Genomic DNA, 26595 nt, shown 5'->3' with positions numbered 1-26595 from the left:
ACTGCCCCAGAGTCCAGTGAATTTTGGAAGCTAACTATCAGTACACCTGCTATTGCTGCCACCATCTCTTTTAGTACCCCATGATGCATTCCATCAGGGCCAGATGACTTGTCTATCCATAGCTCCGTTAGCTTGCCCAACACTACCTCTTCCATAATACTGATTTGTTTCTTGTTTCTCCCCATCCTTTGTCTCTTTGTCAATTACTGGCATATTATTCATGTCCTCCACTGTGAAGACCGATACAAAATTCCTCTTCAGTGCCTCAGCCATTTCATCATATCCCATAACTGAATTCCTCTTCTCATTCTCTAAAGGACCAATGTTTAGTTTAGCCACTCTTTTTTTTAATATATTCATATAAAGACAGATAGCAAAAGTTTCTATTCTGTGCCAGTTTTTTGTCATGTTCTGTCTTTCTTTTTTAAAAGCACTTTCTGTGGCTTTCTGTTGACCTTTTAGTTTTCCAAATCTTCTAGTTTCATGCTGTTTTTGGCCACTTTGTATGCCTTCTCTTTCAGTTTGATCGCCTCCCTTATTTCATTCAACACTTATGGCAGATTACCCTTTTCTTCCTTTTTGCTGGAATATACTTTTGCTGAGTACTTTGAAAAATTGCTTTGAAAATCCTCCATTGCTCATCAACTGTCCCACCGTAAAGTCTTTGTTTCCTGTCCACTTTAGCCAAGTCCTCCCTCAATCTATTGTAGTCCCCTTTGATCAAGTACAGATGCTAATATTAGATTTTATCTTCACACACTCCATCCGAGTTCTAAATTCAACCATACTGTGATCACTCCTTCCAAGAGGATCCCTAATTATGAGGTCATTAATTATTCCTGTCTCATTACAGGACCAGATCTAAGTTAGCTTGCTCCCTTGTTGGTTCTATTAATACCATTCAAGAAAACTATCACTAATACACTCAATGCACTCCTCTTCAAGGCTACCATGACTGAGTTGGTTCAACCAATCTACATGTAAAGTAAAATTCCCCTGTGCTAATTACTATACCATTTTTATAGGCATTAGTTATTCGTTGTTTATTGCCACAATGTAGTGATATTATTTGGTGGGCGGTAGACTGTGCCAATCGATGAGTTATTCCTCTTGGAATTTCTAATGTCCACCTGAATGGATTCAACCTCATTCTCCATAGAACCTATGTCATCTCTCAACACCATCCTGATGTTGCCCTTGAATATCAGAGCTACACCACCTCCCTTACCTTCCTGCCTGTCCTTCCAAATTGTCTGATACCCCTGGATATTTAACTCCCAGTCATGACCATCCTCTATGTCTCCATAATGGCTACCAAATTGCGATGATTTACGCTGTTAACTCATCAATCTTGTTACGAGTGCTACGAGCATTCAGGTAAAGTGCCTTTATGCTAACTTTCTTACCCTTATGATTTCCAGCGTCTCTAATAATATCTCCTGAGTTATCTTTCCTTTTCACTTCTTTCATAGTTGGCCTTGAACTTAAACCCTGCTGCACACATGCCAACCTGCTGTTTACCTTTTATTAACCATCATACTCCTTGTCCCGGCCCCCTGACTCACTGGGTTAAAGTCCTATTGATCATTTATCCTTTTTGCTGGAACACTGGTTCTAGATTGATTCAGGTGGAGACCGTCTCATGGGTACAGATGCCCCCAGTTCCAAAACTGATGCCAATGCCCCATGAAATGGAGTCCCTCTTTCCCACACCACTCCCATAGCTATATGTTTACTTCCCTAATTTTTCTTATCCCTAGCCAATTTGCACATAGATTGGACAGTGATCCGGAGATTATGACCCTCGAGGACCTGTTCCTTAGTTTTGTTCCTAGTCCTTGATGATCCGCAAATGGGTCCTCCATCCTACCCTTGCCTATGTTGTTAGTCCTAACGTGGACCACAACAACTGGATCATCCCCTTTCCGCTCCAATATCCTTTTCAAGCCGGCCGTAGATATCCTGAATCCGGCACCGGGCAGGCGTCACACCATGCAGGACTCCTGACCCGGCTTGCAAAGTATACTATCTATTCCCCTAATTGTAGAATCCCCTATAACTGCCATTTGTCTTTCTGCTACAATCCACCCCCCCCCGCCCCCACCACAACCACCACCACCTTCTCCACAACCTCGAATGCTATGGTGAGCTTACTCATCCTCCCTGCAAACCTTTTCCTTGCCCAAACAGGGAGCAAGTATCTCGCACCTACTGGGTAAGGTCAAAAGCTGAAGCTCTTCCATTCCTGAACTCCGGTTCCCCCTAACTACTTCACTTGCAGTCACACCCTGTTGTCCCTGATCATGAACTGAATTTGAATTACTTAATCTACCAGGTATGACTGCCTCCTGAAACAAAGCATCCAGGTAACTCTTCCCCCTCTTGGATGTGCCGCAGTGTTTGAAGCTCAGATTCCAGATTTTCAATTCAGAGCTGGAGTTCGTCCACCAACCAACACTTGCTGCAGATGTGGTCGCTGCCGTTCACAATGGGATCAGCCAGCTCCCACATAATACAGCTAGAGCACATCACCTGCCAATCCATCTCTGCTTAGTTCCTTACTTTTATTTAAAGTAATAAATTATGAATTAAATACCTTCTAATACTTCTCGGCTAGGTCTTTTTCAAATAACCAATTAATAGATAAATGAAAATGTAAAATTTAACCAATTACATGATACAGAAGAAATAGAAAAAATGGGTGCAATCACAATTTGTAGCACAGGAGGAAATGATGCTGATTATTTGCCAAATTGACTGCTTGAGACATTGCTATTGCAGAAAACAGTGGTAAGCTCTAGGCTTGCAAGCACCTGGTAATTCAAAAATGGTGCAAGGCTTGAACATGTTTGTTTTGTTGCAGTGCATGTCCCTGCATATGAATGTGAATGATTTACAGTTCTAGCAAGTGTAAACAAATCACCGTATAAACTCCACTGATTATCCTAATTTGGTTGCTATATCCTTTTATAGAATTCTTACAGTATGGGGACAGGCCCTTCGGCCCAACAAGTCCACACCAACCCTCTGAAGAGTAACCCACCCAGACCCAATTTATTCCTGACTAATGCACCTAATCTAGGCATCCCTGACCACTATGGGTGATTCAGCATGGGCACTTCACCCAACCTGCACATCTTTGGATTGTGGAAGGAAACAGTAGCATCTGGAGGAAACCCACGCAGACATTGAGAGAATATGCAAACTCCACACAGACATTCGCCTGAGGTTGGAATAGAACCTGAGTAACTGCCACTGAGAGGCAGCAGTGCTAACCACTAAGCAACCGTGCTGCCCTATTAGTGCAAATGCATATTATAAAGCAACATCTAACAGATTTTTTTTCTTGGATTCTGCAAGCACAGTCTGCTTCATGAACAACTGATCAATCAAAAACCATGTTTCCATCAGCTCTTGGTTAGGATGTGGAATATGTCTTTTGTTGCACTGACAGATTTATCCGTGCCACTGCTCAGTTGTCCAGGTGTTTGACACTGCAGGAACAAAAACCGGAGAAGGAGGGTGTGATGAGGTCTTTGCCCAATTGGCGTGCAGGTTTAAGATTACCTATTTTACACATTGGGTACAAGGTTTGAGGATATTCACCCAAACAAGGAAACTGATTCCCTGCAGAGATATCTAAAGTTTGCGGCAACCTAACGTTACATGAATTCTGTGATGAAAGTTCATAATATTGTATTGATATTATTAATTTCTGGGAATTTGGAATCTAAAGTAGCAATAGGTGAGTTTTGCTTTTGTTTCTGTGAAAGTGAGGTTCAAAAATCCTTTTTAACAGAGTTCAAGACAGCATTTCTGAGGATGCATGTGATTCAATCTAAATGCAGGTAGTTCACACTGTATTGGTGAGGGTTCACACTGAGGGTTGGTGATATGGTGTTAGTTATCCTGTGTGACCCCGCACTGTACAAAAGTCGTGCTGTACAAATCATATGGAAACTGGCGATGCAAAATGCGCTCTAGCCAACCTGTTTTAAAAGATCGTGCTTTTCCTATTCATACAGTCATAGAGATGTACAGCATGGAAACAGGCCCTTCTGTCTAATCTGTCCATGTCGACCAGATATCCCAATCAAATCTGGTCCCACCTGCCAGCACCTGGCCCATATCCCTCCAAACCCTTCCTATTCATATGCACATCCAAATGCCTCTTAAATGTTGCAATTGTACCAGTCCTTACCACTTCCTGTGGCAGCTCATTCCATACACGTACCACCCTCTGTGTGAAAAGGTTGCCCATTAGGTCTCTTTTATATCTTTCCCCTCTCACCCTAAACCTATGCCCTCTAGTTCTGGACTCCCCAACTCCAGGGAAAAGACTTTGTCTGTTTATCCTATCCATGCCCCTCGTAATTTTGTAAACCTCTATAAGGTCACCTCTCAGCCTCCGATGCTCCAGGGAAAACAGCCCCAGCCTGTTTAGCCTTTCCCAAGGCTGAAATCCCCCAACCCTGGCAACAACCTTGTAAATTTTTTCTGAACCCTTTCAAGTTTCCTTTCCAATAGGAAGGAGACAAGAATTGCACGCAGTCTTCCAACAGTGGCCTAACCAATGTCCTGTATAGCCGCAACATGGCCTCCCAACTCCTGTACTCAATACTCTGACCAATAAAAGAAAGCATACCAAATGCTGCCTTCACTATCCTGTCTACCTGTGACTCCACTTTCATTATTCACACCTATTCACCAGCTGCATTGCAACGAATTCACGTTGACAAAATGTGTGTTAAAGCAGAATGGCCTGCATTGAGATAGTTAAAAATTGCATGACGTCAGGTTTTGGTCCAACAGATTTATTTACAAGTACAAGCTTTTGGAGCTCTGCTCCTTCATCACATAGCTTGTGGAGCAGAATCATAGGACACAGAATTTATAGCAAAAGATCATAGTGTCATGCAACTGATGTAATATATTAAACAAAACCTAGATTGCTGATAGATCGTTCATCTTTTAGAATGGGTCGCGGGTTTCGATTCATTAATATGTAAATCCCAGAGCTGCTTTGAAGTCGCATTCCAGAAATAACTTAAGATTCTATTAAAACAAAAGTGACATCTCCGTCCAGACAATGCATTAAAGGTGTGAGATTAGAGTCTGTGTATTCCAATCTTGAGTCAGATTGGTTCTATTTCCAAAGTAGGAATTTATAAAATGTCACATGGATTGATTGCCTGCAGATTGTGCGCTTTTTGACCAAAATAGAATTTATCTGCAAATTCACCCCATCGACTTTTGTAATGTGGGAACATACAAAAGAGAGTGAAAGTGTGTGCGAGTGAGAAATGGAGTATTGCTGAGGGGGTCGGAGAGTGAGGGATGTGTGTGTGCACTGAGAGAGAACATGTGTATGAGAGTCTGTGTGTTGTGTGTGTGTGTATATATAGAGTGTAGTGGGTCCCCGTTAGTATGACATGAATCCAAGGTCCCAGTTGAGGCCACCCTCATGGGTTCTGAAGTTTGGCCACACTGCATTGCTGCGTGTCCCAAAATCCACCTTGGAGGGCGGTCTCCCGAAGATCATGTTTGCAGGAACAAGAGAAATAAAAAGACTGCAGAAATGCCAATGCCAAAAGTCCCCAACATTCTAGATTATTTTTAAAAACTTTTAAAAGTGCTTTTTAAAGCTTCAATTACAAAAGAAACTGAGCACTCCTGTTATACTAATTTGTTAACTTTGAACTTGCATATATCACACTTCCAAGTTCAGAAATCATTCGCAACTGGAAACATTAACTCTGCTCTCTTTCACCAGAGGTGCTGCTAAATCTGACTTTTTCCAGCAATTTGTTTGTATTCCCTTCCACTTCTGTCTGAAGTGATTTGCATTGCTTAAAAAATTGTATTTGTGCTGTTATCTCACCCAAACGAATACTTAAATCTAAATTACTGCAGGTTGTATATAAAAGTCTGTTCAGTATGAATCATGTAATGAACTCATCAACTGAAATCTCAGGTTTGTATGGGGATTGCTGCTTGAAGTTTAAATTTGTTTTACCCTTGAAGTGTTGTGACCGTTCTCTGGTTACAACACTTAAGCTGGATTTATCATTGTGTTTGACTGTACGGCATAATAGAGTTGTTCATCATTTTCTCATGTTCTCAGAGTTACAGACATGACCACATGACTGTTTAACTTTTCTTTTACTATAGTCACATTGAACAGACCACAACATGGCAAGACCCAAGAAAGCCCATGTCTGTATTAAATTCAACTACTCCTGCCAGCACAGTGTCCCTGCAGCAGAACCTAATGAATACAACATCTTCAGGTAAGCAGAGAAAAACCATGTGGAAAGTGGGAGTGTAGGTGGTGAAGAAACATTTGTAAACCCAATTTACAAACTCTTTCCAAATATTTTTATTAATTTTATGCACTTCACTTGTCTAGGCTTTGATTTGAAGGGAAGTGCAGCCTTGCAAAGTAGGAGCAATTGCAGAAATTAGTCATGTATTTCCCTCTTGACTATGTCATTGACTCACATAGTGAAAGGCTTTAGTTTGTCCATTTGTTCTCTTACCAGAATATCATTCTCCAGCCTTTGTAGTACTCCCATAAACATCTAGCCTATTCATTGTTATTTAACGTGGAAGGGTGTGCTTATATATCAATGTAGTAAATAGTAACAGTAAAACACCCAGTGCAGCAATAATCACCTCTATCATTCAGCATTTCTATGAAGTGCAAATACACAAGAGCCTGAAATGTTGAATCTATTGTTTGAATAGTTGAGATTGAGTTGATTTCAGAGATACTCACTCTGTTCCTTCAAATATTTAAGACAACAGAGTCTCCAGTGACTGAGAGCCCAGAAGAAAAGCGCCATTGTAAAATTAAATGGAAGAAACTTGAGAAAGAGGAAGATTTTTCTTTAAAATACTGGCATGTGAAGCTATCAAACATAGTGCAATAGTTGGTGATTGAAGCAGAGTCCTTGTCAGTGTTTATGAACAGGCTGGATACATGACTCAAAGAAAAGAGACTTAAAAGGCATGGAAACAAATTGGGAGTCAGGGAAAAAAGCACTTCATGACAGATGAGTTCCAACATGAGCTGGTTATAGGAGCTGAATGTACTGTTTGGGTTGATGTTCTATACAGGTAATTCAGTTTTAAACCTGTAATATTTTAACACCTGACTTTGGCTTAAAATTAAAGACCACTTTGCTATTATTTTCAAAGGAAGGTTATGGGCTATGTTTCTGGAATTCTTTGTGTGGTAATCATTCAGGTTTATGTCAGTGTATGGTTATCCATTTCAAAAAAAGTGCCTAATTGTTATTTTAAACATTGGTTTGCTGAATGAATCATTAATTTTGGTTTGCCTTTTGCATAGGCTCAGTATACTGCTCCCTTTTAGTGAAATATAATCAGACTTATTTTACTATTACATCCTCATTGGCTGCAACCTCTTTATACTGAACAAAACTACTGAAATAAAAGTTTTAAATTCAATCTCTTCATTACAGAAAGATTGATTCATTTGTCAACAGCTACCATTACCGAGACAACGAATTGAATCACTGCAAACATTTTTATTAAGTAATCGGTTTGATCCATATACCCATGGCATTACATATATCTTTCTTTTAAAATAGTTTTAGCAAATATATAATGTTAGTGACAAAGGAAAAGCATTACCAGATTACTGATCACAGAATTGGTAATATAGGATGACACTGGCTCAGTGGTTAGCACTGCTCTCTCTCAGCACCAGAGTACCAAGTTCGATTCCAGCCTCAGGTGACTGTCTGTCTGTGTGGAGTTTGCACATTCTCCCCATGTCTGCGTGGGTTTCTTTCGTGCGCTCCGGTTTCCTCCCACAATCAAAGATGTGCAGGTCAGGTGAATTGGCCATGCTAAATTACCCATAGTGTAAGGTGTATTAGTCAGAGGGAAATGGGTCTGGGTGGATTACTCTTCGCAGGGTCAGTGTGGACTGGTTGGGCTGAAGGGCCTGTTTCCACACTGTAGGGAATCTAATCTACAGAAAGAAACCATTCAGCCGATCATGCCCACACCATATTTACCTAGTGCTAATCTCCTGCCTTTCCCCACATCCCTGTACTCCACTTCTATCCAAAGTCACCAATGCCCTGTTAAATGCTTCAGTGGAACCTGTCTCCTCCACATTTGTAAGGTAGACAGGCAGAAGGCTGGAAGAACACTGCTAGCTAGGCAGCATCAGGAGGTGAAAGTGAAGACTGCAGATGCTAGAGATTAAAGTAGTGTGTGTGGTGCTGGAAAAGCACAGCAGGTCAGCAGCATCAAAGGAGCAGGAAAATTGACATTTCGGGCAAAAGTCCTTGAAGGTCTTTTTCCAGCACCCCACACTCTAGCATCAGGAGGTGGAGAAGTCAGTGATTTGGGTGTAACCCTTCAGGACATTTCCAGGAAGTACATTCCACACCATAGCCACCATGTTGTGAAAACCGTTTTGTTTTTTGCTCACATCAACCTTGTTTCATTTGTTTTTCACTTTAAAACTATTCTGTCTTGTTCTACCTTGATCAATTTGCCCATTTTTTTCTTGGCTCCCAAAAGCACACTCGTGGGTGACCAGGTACCTGAGATCATTAACACTTCTGACTGCTCTTGAGTCTCGAGCTTCTCTCAAGTAATTAATTTGTCCTTTACAACTATTCGTGTCTTTAACCCCCTACCCCAATCTTCATGCCCTCCTCTCACTACCTTTTGATCTTCTCTGTCTTAATCCTTTTCGTCTGCTCATTGCTTTTGTTTATATTTGCTTGTCATTTCAAAAATATTGTTTCAAGGGTTTTTGAGGAGAAGAGTGGGAGAAAAGTTTTGGCTTTTGTATCCTATCTTAGACATGCAAATCTGTTTTGGTACAATGTCAAGGAATGACAGATCTCATTGCTGGTCAGTCTTAATCGTTGTACTTTTATAGATGCTTGCAGTAAGCATCTTCTGTGCCAATATTGTAGTGATGCTCAGAGTTTTGAAATATGGTCACTTCCCAATCAGTTAGTTCAAAACAGGTTTTCCTAATCCAATTGATTTTCTTTCCATTTCGGGTTTTCCAGTCCAACATATGTGTGTTTTTTCATTGGATGCAGGCATTGTTGGCAAAGTCAGCACTTATCACCATCTGTAGTTACCCTTGAACCATGTGGCTTGCTCAGGCATTTCACAGGGCACTTACAAGTTAACTGTAAGTTAACAAGTGGGTCCAGAGTTGCATATAGGCCAGAGTAAAGGTGGCAGATTTCCTTCCTAAATAGAAGTGAACCAGATGGTTTTTTTTTAAAACAAATTTCACAACAGTTTAATTATCACAATTACTAGGACTAGCTTTCAATTGATATTTAAGTTTTTTTTAAAAATTCCATTCAAGTGGCTACCGTGGTGGGATTTGAACCGATGTTCCCAGACCATTACCTTGTGTCTCATGATTACCAATCCAGTGAAATGACCACTATGCTATCACTTCCCCATTTTCACATGATTGGAAATCGAGACTTCTGTTAAATTGTTGGCATGTTTTTAATTCATTCACAGGATGAGGGTGTGGCTGACTTCGTCAACATTTATGCCCATCCTAGGGAGCAGTTCAAAATCATGGCTGTGGGTCTGGAATCACATAGTCCAGACCAGATAAAGATGACCGTTTCCTTCCCTAAAAGATGTGTGAATCAGGTAGGGTTTTCTGACCATCAAAAATGGATTCAGTCATTGTTAGACTCCTAATCCCAGATTTTGTTTTAAAATTCAAATTCCACCAACTGCTATAGTAGGATTTGAACCCAGGTCCCCAGAACATTACCAGTCCAGCGATAATACCACTAGACTATCGCCTGTCCTGTGTAGTAGATTGTGTGGTCGAAAAGCAAATTGGGCCATGTCGCTACTACAATCTTTTGCAAAACCTAAGAGAATAATATCAGTTTGTAAATTTAAAGGCCATGAATATTAGATCATGGTATTTGATGCTTGGTTGCTGCAGGGATGCAATAATTCTAATGCACAATTGATAGAGCCCCACTCTCACACAGCACCATTTACTGTCATATAGTCAGCATTTAATGACAACTGTGTCTACATTGCACCTAAGGGTACAGATGATATTTATCATTGATTACTGTTTGGCTTTTCTGTACCTCAGTCTCCAAAACCTTTAATTCACAGATCTGAAATTCCCCACCTTGTTCCACAAATCTCCTCAGATTTTAATCTTTGATTACTTCCCCCTCCTTCATGTTGGTTCTATTGTCCCACTCTACAATCTTGCTTGATTTCAAAGTAAAATTCATGGTATTTGTCACATGCAATGTCACTGAAAATTGTCTACTACGAAGGAGAAGGCTGCTCAGGATGTAGAACTTCTGTCAGCACATCTTGAAGAGAAGACACAAAAGATGGGAAGTGCAAGTGTGGGGCACTTGTATGAAGTTGTTATGGTAACAGATGGAGCTGGATAAGGGTGTGAAAGAGTGAACTGTACCCAGAAGTTGAAAATGAATTGAGAGAAGAAATATTATAAATTGTTTCTGTGGTCATTGGCTGAGGGTGAATAAATTCATAACTGGACACAGAATTGATAAGTTGCACATTAAATAGAAAATGAAAAATCTCCCATTGGAATTAACTCACTTGGTAAAAGTCTTTTTCCTGGGGTAGGGGAGTCCAGAACTAGAGGGCATAGGTTTAGGGTGAGACGGGAAAGATATAAAAGAGACCTAAGGGGCAACTTTTCCACGCAGAGGGTGATAAGTGAATGGAATGGGCTGCTAGAGGAAGTGGTGGAGGCTGGTACAATTGCAAGGTTTAAAAGGCATCTGAATGGGTATATGAATAGGAAAGGTTTGGAGGGATATGGGCCGGTTACTGGCAGGTTGGACTAGATTGGGTTGGGATATCTGGTGAGCATGGATGAGTTAGATTGAAGGGTCTGTTTCTGTGCTGTACATTTCTATGACTCTATAGGATCTGGGCAGGGAGACAGAAAGGAAACTTGCGTATGATTATTAATTAGGGAAGACTAGAGGGAAATGTTTAAGCGCACGCGTTGCAACAAGCTTCTTTAAAGAGCATGTGTCATTCTAAATCCAATGTTCTGACAAAAGATCATCAACCTGAAACACTAAATTTGTTTCACTTTTTGATGATGCTTCCTGATCTTCCGGTATTTTCCTCTTCCTTTATTATTAAATAGCTGCTTAAAGGATGTCATTTTTTTCCCTGTTAATCTGTGTGCATCCCATAATCTGAAAGCCTCAATAATTCCCTTGGACGTAGGCTTTCGTTGGTGTCTCTAATTATGACCATTTTTTGATTAATTACTGTTTACCTTCTGTAGAACATTTTGCCCCCTCACACCCCACCCCCCAAAGTTTGAAATCCCCTCATAGATTTCTCTTTCTCATCCTCTCCCACTTACACTTTCTGTTTGAGCTGTTTTTGCAGAGATGATGATGAAAATAGTCCTTCAGCAATTGAGTATTTGATGTTTGCTTGAAGAATTGAATTTCTCTTTACTCCATTTCTGTTGAGTAAAGATGACCATGTTTTTATCACTTAATGGCACACTTTGAATTGGAATGCAGTTTGATGTTTGCAGAATCTGGCATGAAGTGAACCCAGGTTATCTAAGTGCCTTCATAGTGGACCGTGCTCCTGGTTTCACAGAGCAGCAGAGTGTTGGTTTTACATTTATTATGTTTCTTACAGGGTCTCAACTGTGCTAGAAACAGGCTAGGTCCCTGCTGTTTAAATAAGAAAATACAGGTTGTTCTTACAGCGATTAGTGGCCAGATTCAGAATGTTACATTTCATGAATGATCTCAATAAGCAGATCGGTTGGGAGTGAAATTTTAGTATATTGAAATTTAAAAAGCTGCAAGAGTTTTCTATAGTCCTTGAATTTATCTGACAAAGAACTCTGCTAGAGATTGGGTTGTTTGTCAATAAAAATGTACCTGTGTTGCACCTTATTGCTGTTCTCATGTTTTTTTTTAATTGTAAAGCACACCTGGACATTGACAGTATAAATTGTGAGTCGTACAGCAACTAGCGTTGTCTGTACTCATTACAACGGCTTATGGATTTAAGTTGACCGAATTGAGGGTAGGCTGTGGAACAATATGATTTGTTTGTGGAGAAAGCATTTGTAAGAAAAGCACACTTGATTTTTAGGAAAATTCATTTTCAGTTGGAGGGGATTGAAATTTGTTAAATAATACTTAGGCAAATGCCCATTTTAGCAATTTAGTTACAATCAACCAATTAATATTCGTGACCAATTTACATTTATACTAAAACAAAATGCTATAGATGCTGCAAATCCAAAATGAAAATAGAAAATACTGAAAAGGGTCAATTGCCAAGGTAGAAACTGCAGAGTGGGAAACAGCGTTCACATTTCGGGCTGTGATCTATCCTCAGAACTGGGGAGCAAGTGACTTTGAACTAGTGAGAGGGAAAAGGGTGAAGAAATCGAAAGCTTGGTGATTGGATGATAGCTAGGATGTATCAAGTGATAAAGGTTTCATTCTACAAGGCCAATTGGAATGGTCAAGGGATAAGTAAACATTTTAAACATTATCCCTAATAGATGTCATCCAAATGCAAAGCGAAGGAAAATTGAGAAATGGCTGACCGAGAAAGCCAAGCCAACAAAACAAAACAATGTCTGAGAAGAACTTAAATTTGAGTTCCTAAAATGCCCAACCAAGAGATTAGATGCTTTTTCTTGAACTTGTGTTGAGTTTCATTAGGGGTGTGGCAGGCTGAAGATCGGTCAGAGGGGAGCAAAGTGAATAAATTTCTTAAGTTGACTTTAGACTTTGAGTCAGGCTTCTGTAAAGTGTTCTCTAAAGTGGCAATGCTATCTACATTTGGTCTCATCACTGTAGAAAGGATTCCCTTGTAAAATGAGTAAAGTATATTAAATTGAAAGTGTTTGAGCAAATTGCTGTTCCATTTGTAAGGAGTCCTTGGACAGTGAGAAGTGAAAGAAGTTATTGCACCTCCTGTATTTGTTTGGAAAATTAGGAAGAAAGGGAGGGGATATAATGGGTGATTGAGCAGCAGAACAATGTATTGGAAATGGAATAATCTGTTCCCACTGCTGAAAGGGGAAGCGAAGATGTTTGATGGTGGCTTCACTGTTGCGGTCATGTTGGAAATGGACCTGATGAAAATAGAGGCTCATGGAGTAAAAGGCAAGAATCAGGGGAACCTTATGATTTTGACTTGGAGGGAGAGAGTTAGAATAGAAGTGCACTAAATATATTAGATACAGAGGGCTCCATCAACTCAGCAGAGTGAGCTGACTGCTTGTGGGTAGAAACTTTGGTTGAAGATATAAAGAAAGTAGTAATGGAACTGTGATTATGGGTAGGATCAGTTTTGCTGTTTATGGTAGCACCTTGAGTGGTCCATTTATGTTTGATTGGTAATTGGAATATATGTGTATTAACACTTATTATGAGGTTCCCTCACAAACTGAAAACTGTGTGGATATTAATTTCAGCCAAACTGAGTGTCACTGAACAACAAATGATTCCAACAAAAACCCTTTTAGAAGAAGGGTCACTGGACTTAAAACGTTAACTCTGATTTCACACTACAGATGCTGCCAGACCCTCTGACATTTCCCAGTAATTTCTGGTTTCCATTGTAAAGGATAGGCTGGCCAGTCTTGTCTTGTTGGGAAAATTACTCCACTCACCAGTTAATCATTTATCTCAATGTTATGAGAAGAGCACAGATTCATCAATGATATTCAGTATTGTTTTGTAAAGACTAGTTGGTCTCTTATTATCTTAATTAAAACTTTTGTTGAAGTAACAAGGGGGTATTGTTGAAACACTCTCTCAATAGATGTGATCTATGTGAATTTATTCTGGCATCTGACAAAATCCTAAGCAGCAGACGATTGAGAAATTAAGATGTGGTGGTGCTGGTGTTGGACTGGAGTGGACAATGTTAAAAATCATTCAACACCAGGTTATTGTCCAGCAGGTTTATTTGAAAGTACAAGCTTTTGGAGCACTGCTCCATCATTAAATAGCTAGCTACCTGCTGAAGGAGCAGTGCTTCAAAAGCTTGTACGTTCAAATGAACGTGTTGGACTATAACCTGGTGTTGTATGATTCTTAATTTTGAGAAATCAAACCACTGAACAGAATATGGTGAGTCGGAACCATAATTAACTCTGACAGGAAGCAACGGGAATAGTCGGTGTATATTTTCTTGAATAGAAAGTGGGTTCCATTCGTGTTCCACAGGGCTCAGTTTTGGTTCCCTTACTATTTGGTATGTATGTATTAATTTAAAATGATCTATGGGAGGCATAATTTGGAAATTTGCAAATGACACGTTGATAGTGAAGAGGATGCCTTTGACTACAGGATGATGCCAAAGCTTTGCTTGAGTGAGCAGAAAAGTGGTAAGTGGAATCCAATGCTGAAAAATATGATTTTATACAAGAGGAGAGGGCAAACCAAGAAAGACAATACACAATAAACAGGAGAGTGTAGAGCGGAGTAGAGGAAATGAGACACCTTGAAATGTGTCCACAGGTTCCTGAAGGTGTCAGAACAGGTAGATAATGTAGTAAAGATGATGCATGGGATGTTTTCTTTCATTGGGCAAGCTATTAAATGCAAAAGAAGGAATGAAATTTAGAATGATGTAAGACACTGAGTGGGGCACAGTTGAATGTTTGTGTACGTATCTAGTCACCATATCAGGAAGGTCAAAATTACAATGGGGAGAGTGCAGAGGAGATTTTCAACAATATTGTCAGCACTTGTATGTGTACAAGGAAATACTGGATAGGCTAGAGTTGTTTACCTTACAATACTAGAGGCTAAAGATGATGTAGCCAAGGTGTGCAAAATAATGAGAACTTGGGTAGAGGGGACAGGAAGATCTGCTACAGAGAAGTTAATCAGCAGGAATACAGAGTTAAGATGATTTGGTAGAAGGACTAGAAGGAGCATGAGAGAAGAAAAACTTTTCCCAGAAGATGGATGATGGGGTTGAAATTGTTGTCCAGTATGGTGGTTGAGACAGAAGCCCTCAACTCATTTAAAAGGAACTTGGAACTGTACCTAAAAGTGTATACCCTGCTAAGCTATGGATGAGGTACTGGATGGCGAGATTAGATTGGGTGACAAGCCTGTGCTGACAAGATAGCATAAAGAGATTCTTCAGCCTATAACATTTCTATGGGTTCTATGGTGTAGCTAGTCATTGGCAATTTCATAAGGTACAACATTCAAATTGCAATTTGAAGATAGCTATTCCTTGGTATCTAATCTGTCTTTGAATCATCTCCAGAAGGAGTAGGAAAGGTACCAGTGGCTTAGTTCTGAAGCTCAAACCTGTTGCATGGAAATTCACTGTGTAGCTGGTGGATTCTGTACTTAGTGGAATTCCATTCATATGCCACGAATGAGAAGAAATCCTAACTTTCATTGCAATATGTTCCTAAATCATCTACAAATTTGAAGATTATTACATCTTCCCTGATGCTTTGTTCTGTGGAACACGTTTACCTACTAGTGAGTGAGTATTGACAAGTCCAATTGAATGTCCTCACAAAAGCAGACTCAGTTATTTTAGTGCAAACTACTGATTATTGGACTTTTCTGTTTTTATATAGCTCATCTGGATAAACTAGCCAACAATTTGGGGTTGTGCACCCTGTACTCGCGCAATATTTTTTTGGGATGCTTTGGTGGAGGGCTAGTTGTAACTTAGTGCTATTTGCTCAAAGAACTGAGTGCATTGGATTTTTCCTAAGTTCACAAATGACTATCGTTTTCCTATTCTGCTGATATTAAGAATGGAGGTATTTTGGAGCAGCACACAAAGCTCAGCTGAAAAAAATGAGTTGAGTTTTCCAGTGCAGTAATATTACCATGCTTGACAAAATTTTTTATAACCAATTTCTAATCAACATTTTTTTCTCTCTCCTAAGAAAAATCTTCAAGCCACCTCTCCCTCTCCTCCCTCTCCCTCTCCCTCTCTCTCTCTCTCTCTCTCTCTCTCTCTCTCTCTCTCTCCCCCCTCCTCTGCAGTCTCTCAGCCACTTAATCACAGAGGGAGGGCATTTAATGGGTTCGCAGCTTCCTAACTGACCAGAACAGTTATGGGTCACCAATTCCTTTGTAGGTTCTTTGTTTTCTCATTCTCTGACTCCTTCCCAAGTTGTGATGAGTCCACCATTTGGTGTCTTGTCAAATAACGCAGCTAAGTTGATAATTCCCTATGTGGGAGAATCAAAGGAGAGATAACATCTCTACTTGCACAATATGTTATTGTATTGTGCTTATTAAAAGGACAAGATTTAACAGTGAGGGCTTAAGCCATCAGTTTCTTACTCCACGTTTTAAAAAAAAACTGGGGAAATGAGCAGTTATTACACTTCCTCATTGTTCCTTTTGTGGAGTAACTGGGGATATATTTGAATCTGTTCTTCCAGTCCCCTGGGGCTCATTCACTGGCTGCATCTGAATTGAATATTGCAAGTCTCAAAACTGTATAAAAATTAATTCCAGCAAGATTACGCTTTAGTAATTTGCCCTATACAGTTACAGGCAAGGGCTTTGCATAAATACGCAAGTTAAAAGATTGTTAGTTTTTTTTATGTCAAAACAAATTTATACTTAATTCTTTTTCAGTATTGTTTTCTGATAGTCATGTAACTGTTGAGCTTGCAATATTTCACTTTTAGCAGCCCACCATAAATTCCTTTACTTTTTGTTCAGGCCCACTTCCCGATGGCTGGGAGCAAGGCATTACCCCTGATGGGGAGATTTACTACATAAACCACAAAAACAAGACCACCTCTTGGTTGGACCCAAGGCTTGATCCTCGTTATGGTAAGTGAGCCTTTGTTGCAGCTAATGCTTGACTTGTTTTTTAGCTGTCCAGCCAAACTTTGTAGTATTCCTTGTGGAAATTTTTTAACTTGAGCAGCTTGCTGTGTGTTGTTGTGTTAGTCTCTGACTGGCGACTGGCGGGAGCTAAATCAAAACAGTATGCAGATCACTGAGCAGGTCAGTCTGGGGGGACAGAAACTCTTTGAAGTTTAACAAGTGTTGACCTAGGACCATTATGGTTTCCAAACTGAAGATTAGCTTTAACTCTTCCTTTGCCACAAGTATTAAATTTGTAATAGCACGTGTATTTTTCATTTCATTAATTTGTCATACCTTTCCTGTATAAGTTAATAAATATTGCAAAAGAATGAATACGTATTCTAGGTTTAATTCTTGGCAGTTGTTTGGCTTCTTTGATTCCCAAATTATCAATATTGTTTAATGTCTGTTCAATTGCATGTCCCTTCAGAGGCAGTAGCTATAAGAACTGTTGGAATATTGTAGAAAACCATCTTGCTGAAATGAGGTTGGTTAGCTGTTGAAGTGCATTTGTTTGCTTTACAGAACTGTTTACAGCACCTTTATGTGCTCATGCGGATTTTTGTCCTGCTTTCCCTGTGTGGGCCCACCGTTTGCAAGTCTGCACATAGCATTGCCAAAGTATCCCAGACAGGCTTAAGTGTGTGCCAGGACTTTCTTTGCGGTCAGGCACTTAATCTCTTCCAGGCCTTTTGAGTCAAAGAGCTCAAGTGTAACTGAAGGCAAAGCGAGGTTGGGGGTGGGGGCTTGCATGTGTGCTGATGCAGACTAGATCTAAAACAAAGCTAAATAGAGACAAGCTGTTAGTTGTATTGAACTTAAAAGAGTTTTCCTTTTGCATGTGAGGTCAGGGCCATTATATTGTGGTTTTCGTTTATTTTGTTCTGCAAGCCAAGAACATTTTAAGTTGCTGACCTTCATTGGCAGCTTGAGTGCACATTGTACAACCAGAATGGGTTTTTTTGTATCGTTGGGTTTGTTTTTACTGATCCATAGTTATTAGGTGTCGTTTATAATGGCCAGAATTGGGTGAAATATATACTGTGATTCTGGAGGAACATTTTGCACGCAGTCCTACAAAACTGATAAATATTGATCCTCTCTTTAATGCTCTTGTTGACTGTTATTGGAAGCAACATAATGTTTTTCTGTAACACAATTAAAGCAGGATGACAGGACATGAAGTAGCCCACCATATTGAATGTGGAATATTGAATAGGAAAGCAGTGATTCTGTGACAGCGCAGATCTGATCATAGAATACCTACAATCTGGAAGCAGGCCATTCAGCCTATTGAGTCCATGCCGATGCTCCAAAGAGCATCCCACCCAAACTCAGCCCTCTATTCTAGCCCTGTTATCCTTCATTTCCCATGGCTAACCCACTTACATTTCACCAGATGTGCAAGCTATCGCAATTTCCTAAATTTAGGAATCAAACTATAAAGTTTCTGCTTTGGATGCAGATGCCTTATAATTCTCATTGAAAACCTGCCCCATAATACAAACTTCATCTGGTTTCTGCTTAAATGGGCCATATTGTCAAATGCAAAACCAGCCTGGATTTTGTGTAACTGGATAATGTTTTTAAAAAAATTAACTTTAAATTTTTTAACTTCATATCCTTAAAATGAAACATTTCATTGCATTACAAACATTGAAAATGTGGTTGTTGTAAAAATTAATCTTTTAATAATTCAGTCTACTATCTCTAATCAACATTACTTCTGTGGTTTATAGGGTCATAGACATCTATTTTACAGAGAAAAGGCCCTTCAGTCCATCAAGACTGCACTGGGCAAAAACAAGCAAGCACCTAACTATTCTAATCCCATTTTTCAACACTTGGCTGATAGCCTTGTACACCCTGGCATTGCCAATGTATATCTAAATAATTAGTCATAGGGTCTGTTTCCATGATGTATGACCTTTCGGTCCATGCTGACCAGGTTTTCCCTTCTAAACTAGTCCCATTTACCTGTGTTTGGCCCCATCCCTCTAAACCTTTTCTATTCATGCATCTGTCCAAGTGTCTTAAATATTGTAACTGTCCGTGCATCTACCACTTCCTCCGGCAGTTAATTCCATATATGCACTACCCCCTGTATGAAAATATTTTTCGTCACATTTCCTTTAAATCTCTTGCCCCTTACCTTTAAATCTATACCCTCCTCCCCAGTCATTAAATCCACCATCATGGGCAGGTGTGTATTCCCATATAATTTTGGCCATCTCAATCATGTCCCCCCTCAATCTCCACTACTATGTAGAAAACAGCCCCAGACTTACTAATCTGTCTTAATAAGTAAAATTCTCCAACCAAAGCAACATCCCAGCAATTGCACCCTTTCTATAATGTAGATTCTAGAACTGTGCACACTACTCCAGCTATGACCTAACCAATGTTTTGTGCAGTTACAGGATCACCTCCCTGCTCTTGAATTCCAAGCCTTGAAGAATAAAATCAAGCTGGTCAGAGATGATCTCCCCTTAACAAAACCAGACTGATTAATCCCTGCCTCTTTAAACGTGCATTAATTCAGTTCCTCAGAATTGCTTCCAATACTTTGCCCACTACCAAGGTTAGACTGGCTAGTATGTTTCCTGAGCAAGAATGGAAAATGCTGAAAATACTCAGACACCTTGACAATGGATGTAGGTTTGCTCACTGAGCTGGAAGCTTCTAATGTCATTTACAAAATACCTTTGCAAGAACTGTAACAAACACTACATTGGACAAACAGGCAGAAAACTAGTCACCAGGATTCATGAACATCAACTAGCCACAAAAAAAAATGACCCAATCGCACTAGTATCCTTGCATACGGATGAGGAAGGACACCACTTCAACTGGGACAACACATCCATCCAAGGACAAGCCAAGCAGGGATGCGTACGAGAATTCCTCGAAGCATGACATTCCAACCAGAACTCTATCAACAAACACATTGACTTGTATCTCATTTACCATCCCCTGAGAAAAAGAACAGGAAATGACATCACCACAGGAAATGATGTCACCCAACCCAAGGTAAACTAAACACACCATTAGAAAGCAGACTATACCGCCAGTGCTTCATCTGGAAGCTCATTGAAGATGTCACCTAGTATGGTGATGAAATGTCTGAAAATGAACCTTGCAGCTCAGTGAACAAACCTACATCCAGAACCTCAACCTGAGCTACAAATCTGCTCAAGACTTGATAATATAGTGAAGACAGAAACAGTTACTGTTTCTAGCAGTGTCTTTCATTAGAATATGGTTGGAATTAACTTTTAATGAATATATAAAGCCATATTTGACCAAGTTTTTCAGTAAATTAAAACAATTGAATTCAGAAAGTTTGTTTTTTCTACCCTTTGTTTTGATGCTTAAAAATGCCAGCTTAATAGTCAGGCCTCCCTGAAGGCTCACACCCATGTACAATCATCTGTAACTTCTTCATGGTGATTAATTTAGCCAGGACATTGGAGTGGGGATTCCCGTCCAGCACATTATTTTAAAAGTTAATGCACCTCTTACAGAATGCAAATTATTCCCAAAATCCTATCAACATTTTTTGTAATTATGCCGATTTCAGCACCAAAAAATCTAGCACAGTCTAGCTCATTGCCAACTGAGAGGATGGGAAGTACTTTGTCTGCTGTTTACTGAAATGAGAAATAATAAATCTGTTCTTTTAGTCTAGTTGGAGTGTAACGTGAGGGAATGTCTTGTTTCATCATCCTCTGTATTGATCTGTTAGAACTTGTCAGGTTTCCTGGATTTTACAACCATGGAAACAAAACCAACTGCGTACTTGTTTCTGTTACTTATTAATCCCAGTGACAAACAAAACAATAGTTTTTTTTAACTTGTACACCATTGTATTTGCAAAAGACGAAATGTGAGGTAACAATATAACTGAAGCATTCATGGGAAGAAAGTGGAATATGGAGTGTTATTTAAATGGAATGCTTCTGTGCAGTTGTTAGCTGTAGTTTTTTTATTGGAATGAGAAAAGTACTTCAAACCTTCTGCTCTTACAGATTTGCAAACTAAATGGTTAGTTTTAAAAGATGTGCAGGTCAGGTGGATTGGCTATGCTAAATTGTCCATTGTGCCCAGGGATGTGCAGACTTGGTGGATTAGCCATGGGAGGTGCAGGGCACAAGGGTAAGGTAAGGAATGGGATGCTGTTTGGAGGGTCGGTGTGGATTTGATGGGCCAAATGCTTGCTTCCACACTGTAGGGATTCTATTCAATGAAATGATTGTCATAGACAGAGTTATATAGTATGGAGACAGAACCTTCCGTCTACTCCTCCATGCCAACCAAATATTATAAATTAATCTAGTCCCATTTGCCAGCCCTTGTCTTATATCCCTCCTAAACCCTTCCTATTTGGATACCCATCCTGATGCTTTTTAAATGCTGTAATTGTACCGGCCTCCTCCACTTCCTCTAGCAGCTCATTTCATACATGCACCACCTTCTGCGTGAAAAAGTCTCCTCTTAGGTCCCTTTTAAATCTTTCTGTTCTCGCCCTAAACCTATGTCCTCCAGTTCTGGACACGCTCATTCCAGGTAAAAGATCTTGTCTATTTATCCTATCTATGTCCCTTTATAATTTTATAAACCTGTATAATTTTATAACCCTCAGCCTGTGCTCCAGGGAAAACAACCCCAGCCTATTCAACCTCTCCCTATAGCTTAAACCCTCCAACCCTGACAATATCCTTGTAAATCTTTTCTGAACTCTTTCAAGTTTCACAACATCCTTCCTATAGGAGGAAGACCAGAATTGTGCACATTGGTTAGGCGACTTTTGGGATAATGTCCTATATAGCTGCAGCATGACCTCCCAACGCACATAAAACATGCTTTGACCAATAAAGGAAAGCATATCAAATGCTGCCTTTAATATCCTATTTACCTGCACCTCTACTTTCAAGGAACTATAAACCTGCAATCCAATGTCTCTTTGTTCAATAACACTCAGGACCTTAGCATTAAGTGTATAAGTCCTGTCTTGATTTGCCCTTTCAAAATGCAGCATCTCACATTTATCTAAATTAAACTCCATCTGCCATTCCTCAGCGCATGCGATCAAGATCCCATTGTACACTAAGGTAACCTTTGTTGTCCACTACACCTCCAATTTTGGTGTCATCTGACAGCTTGTGTTGAGTTAATGAGTGAGTTATTTGCTTCCACATCATTGATAAAGCATTATTTAGTTCCAACTATAATGGTTGGTGAATGATCATTCATAGCTACTCTATATCTCCAATGACTATCATATAAGGTGATAGGACTGGGCTGGAAGACTGCACTTAAATTGATGGAGTCAGCATCATAACATCTAGCATGCATCTATCTCTCCTGCTAGATTACATTATTCCTCAGAATATATACTTCCTTTACAATGTTTCATGTTTAAGAATCTAGCATGCGGATATCCTTTGTTTTCAATTACTTTATTGTGCAATTCATCGAGAAGGTGCTGTGTAAATCTGTATGTGTAGGCTGTCCTGCTTCCTTAGCATCTTCCTTGTCACATCTACTTTGGCCTCTAAATTAGTAAAACAACAACAAACAATGTGTTTAATGGAGCTCTGGTGACATGGCAGAAGATCGTGAACAATGTTACTGTAGAGGTCTGCTGGGGTCTTTGCTGTTTGTAGAGTTGTACAGTATGGAAATACACCCTTTGGTCCAACAAGTCCATGCTGGCTGAAATATCAAACTGAATTAGTCCCATATCCCTCTTAGAGAAAGTGAAGACTGCAGATACTGGAGATCAGAGTCAAGTGTGTGTTGGGAAAGCACAACAGGTCAGGCAGCATCCGAGGAGCAGGAGAATCGACGTTTCAGCTGTCAGGAATGCAGGGTTAATCAAAGAATTGTAACTGATCCCTGGGTCTCTGTCCTGCAACACCAGCCAAGGCCTACTTTTAATTGTATAAGTCCTGCCCTTGTTTGCTTCACCAAAATGCAATATTTTGCATTTACCCAAATTAAATTCCATCTACCATTCCTCAACCCAATGACCCATTTGATCAATCTCTTTGTGATCTTAGATAACTTTCACTGTTCACCTATTGGTATTTCTGACTTTTAATGAGCTAATAGTTTGACAAGCTGTTCTCACAATGAAAAGATTGTTATCAACTGTACTTCCAAGTCAGAACAACATTTATGAAAAATAAAGGATTTTGTGTCAAAACATTGGGGGAGGGTCAACTCTTAGACAAAATTATTACTGCAACATATATGGTAAATGTGAGGTTAGGAGAATTAGGTTTTGGATCGAGTGGTAAAGAATCAGAAACAGTTGCAAAATGCACAACATTCTTTTTGAGGGGTGGAAGAATATGTGGAAAAAAAGCAACTTGAAATTGTTATGATCCTCATGCTCCACCCCACAAATTTCCAGATATCCTCTGTGTGTTCACCACCTACAGTCAAACCCCACCCCTATCTGTTTTGCAGAGACTGTTCCCTCTGCAACTCTCTCGTGAGATCTACGCTCCCCAACAATCCAGTATCTACACCCGGCACCTCCCTATGCTGCCGCACAATGTACAAAACCTGTGCCCGTACCTCCCCCTTCGCCTCCGTCATTTCAAGGTCCTAAAGGATTATTTCAAATCTGGCAGGGATTTTCTTGCGCATCCACCCATCTCACTTGCTGCATCTATTGCTCTTGATGTGGTCTCCTCGACATTGGGGAGACTGAGCACCAACTTGGGGAGTGGTTCAGGGAACATCTCTGCTGTGCACACACCAAACAACCCCACCACCCTGAGGTCAACCACTTCAACTATCCCTCCCACACCCCAAAGGACGTGCAAGTCCAGGGCTGCCTCCACTGCCAAATTGAAGCCACCTGCCAACTTAAGGAAGAATGCTTCATCTTCCACCTTGGGACCCTCCAACTGCATGGCATCAACACTGACTTCACCAATTTCGAAATCTCCCCACCTCATCCTAGATCCAACCCTCTAACTTGGCAGTGCCCTTTTGACCTGCCTTACCTGTCGATCTTCATTCCATCTATCCATTCCATCCTCCCCACTGACCTATCACAATCACCTACCACCTGCATCCACCAATCACCATACCACTTACCTTCACTCTCCTATTTATTTCTCAGCCCCTACCCACTCCACATTCTTGATGAAGGGCTTATGCCCAAAACGTAGACTCTCCTACTCGGATGCTGCCTGACCACCTGTGCTTTTTCCAGCACCACACTTTTTGATTCTGACTCTCCAGCATCTCAATCCTCACTGTCTCCTAGTTGGAGAAAGGACAGGACATAGAATCACAGTGGTGGAGGGGAGTGACTTGTCACTGTATATACATGACTTGTCAATGCCTAATCAGGTTGTAGGTATGAAATTCAAGTGTAAGGATTTCAAATGATAGGGAAGTGGCAAACTATATGCAAATATATCTGCATGATATCAAGACGGTTATTAGTCACAAATGACAATTATTTTGGGAAAACACAGACCTGAGAGACTAAAGGCAAATAAAGAAGACCTCCAGAATGTACAACATATGAGAATATTGGCCAATACCTCAAAGCAACAGAATGTGTGGGCATAATAAATTAAATAAATAGATTCTGGGATGTGTAACCACAATGACAGACAACGAGATCGAAGCGGTGACAGTAAATGTATATGTCTTGCTACAAGGGCAGGGCATTCTCTAGTACATAAAGTATGTCCATTGGAATTTAGCTCTTGATAATATCAGACTTGTGTACTCTATATTTTTTTGTATTCAAAGCAACTAAAATGAATCAACTGGATCAGCTAAATTTGATCATTCACTCCAGCCCAAAGCTATTAATCCTGTATCGGGTTGTGCTCAAGAGTCCGTGTCTTATGAGGTTTATTTGATTGGCCAATGGGGGGAGACATCACAACCTATGGTCAATAGCAATACAGACCTGTAAATTCCCAGGTCAAAATCCTATTGCCAGTTTGAATGATTTACGAAGGTACAAAGATAGAATTGGCTAAAGTTAACTAGGACAGTAGCTTAAACAAGAGGATAGTCATTGTGAATTGTCGCTTGATTTAAGGTTGTCATCTGCTCAGGTTTATAAGTACCTGCTGTGGGTTGTCATGACTGAATAGCTGTTTTTGACCTGCATATCTCACAAGGTAGTGGAATCCAGAGTGCAGGATTTGCTCTTTTCCTTGTCCCTTGTTTCCTGTCCCCAGTGCCCCTGTTGCTCTACCTCATCATTATGGCTTTTGGAGTGAAAGCATAATGGAACTTGGTGGACAAGTTGTCACAATTGTGAATGTTTGATAGCGAGTTTCACCACTTATCAATATCACTGCTGAATTTCAAAACAAGTCTGAGTGCCTTTGTAGTATTTTCTTTTGGTTTGCTCCTGGTGTGCTGACAATTTGAGAGTTGAGAAATCAACCTGATGGGGAGACCCATTTCAGCCAACTGGACAAGGTTTCCGGTCCATCGTAGTTGGCTTTGAGAGTTTTGTCTGTAGATCTGGTTTATGGACAGGAGTATTTGTTTGATGGCGTTCCCACTGAATCTGATGAATGTGCTGAAGGTATTGTTGGCAGAATTTCTCTAGCGTTCTTGTGAGTTTTTGATGCACAGTCCAAGTCTCACTGCAGTACAAGAATGTAGTGAGTACAACTGCTGTGTTCACTTGGTCGTTTATTGACATGTGGAGGTCTTTATTTTTAAAAACCTGGTGTTGTGGTTTCGGAAACTGAACTGGTACACCAGGTCTGATATTAGCTCTTACCAACGATGGTCATTTGAAAGAGGTGGCTGCCAAAGTCTGCAGTGGGCTTAGCATGTTCCAGAGCCCCTCTTTCAATATATCTGAGAGGTTAAATATTTGACAGACTAGCTCTGGGTTGGTGAGCTTTGTTTTGGGAACATTCCAGACTAGCTGAGTCTCTTGTATGCTGAATTAGAGAGTTTGAGTGGCTTGTAAATTTGATGCAGTGTAGCCAATGATGTTTGCATACCATTGGTTCTCTTGGCAGTAGTCTTTTTTAGGTTAGACTGAGATTAGAGGTTTCCATTTTAGATATTCAATAACTCACACAGAAGGTAATTGCTCGTTGAGATCAATAAAAGTCATTGGATTGTATGTAGTATGGGTGCTACATCTCAACCCTTGTTTGACATAGTCAGTTTCAGATCTTCCAGGCAAGCAGTGGCAATCATAACATTGTCATAAATATTCCAGGATTATGGACAACCAAATATTTGGCGAGTGATCCATAGAATCTCATGATTTACTGAATCCAAGACTCCGATTAAATGCAATGGCATGTACCTGGTGGTGTTCTCCACACTTTTGTGTTTGTACTTGTCAGGCAATGTTAGCGATTCCACTTTAAGGACTAAAGACACATTTGTCTTGAGTAGTATTTCCTTAGTTATTGGAAATAGCTGATTCAAGGAAACGCTATTCAGATATTTCCTGCTATGGAAAAGGAGGAAGCAGTTCAGTAGTTTGCACAGCATGATTTATCTCCTGTCTTGACGTTTGTTACGGTTGTTGCATTCCTGAAGTCAGGGCAATGAGAAGGAAACGTTATTTATTGTCCAAAATCTGGCCAAATGTTCATGGACTTTGGTGAGTGAAAACCCACCAATTTCAAACTGGTATACCATCTGGCTACAGGTTCTGGTG

The 26595-nt window shown here is 40.1% G+C and overlaps 1 protein-coding gene across 1 annotated transcript in view; it reads left to right on the top strand.

The window, feature by feature from the left end:
• Positions 1-26595, top strand: part of yap1 (Yes1 associated transcriptional regulator) — a 130615-nt gene that overhangs the window by 79130 nt on the left and 24890 nt on the right. The window contains 2 exon segments of the mRNA XM_072578237.1: positions 6172-6290; positions 16761-16874. Of these exon segments, the coding sequence (XP_072434338.1) occupies positions 6172-6290; positions 16761-16874 (233 nt within the window).

This window comes from Chiloscyllium punctatum, chromosome 9 (genome assembly GCF_047496795.1).
Source record: "Chiloscyllium punctatum isolate Juve2018m chromosome 9, sChiPun1.3, whole genome shotgun sequence".
NCBI classification, from domain to species: domain Eukaryota; kingdom Metazoa; phylum Chordata; class Chondrichthyes; order Orectolobiformes; family Hemiscylliidae; genus Chiloscyllium; species Chiloscyllium punctatum.
Note: the sequence above shows the minus strand (reverse complement) of the source record. Positions and strands in the feature narration are given on the sequence as shown.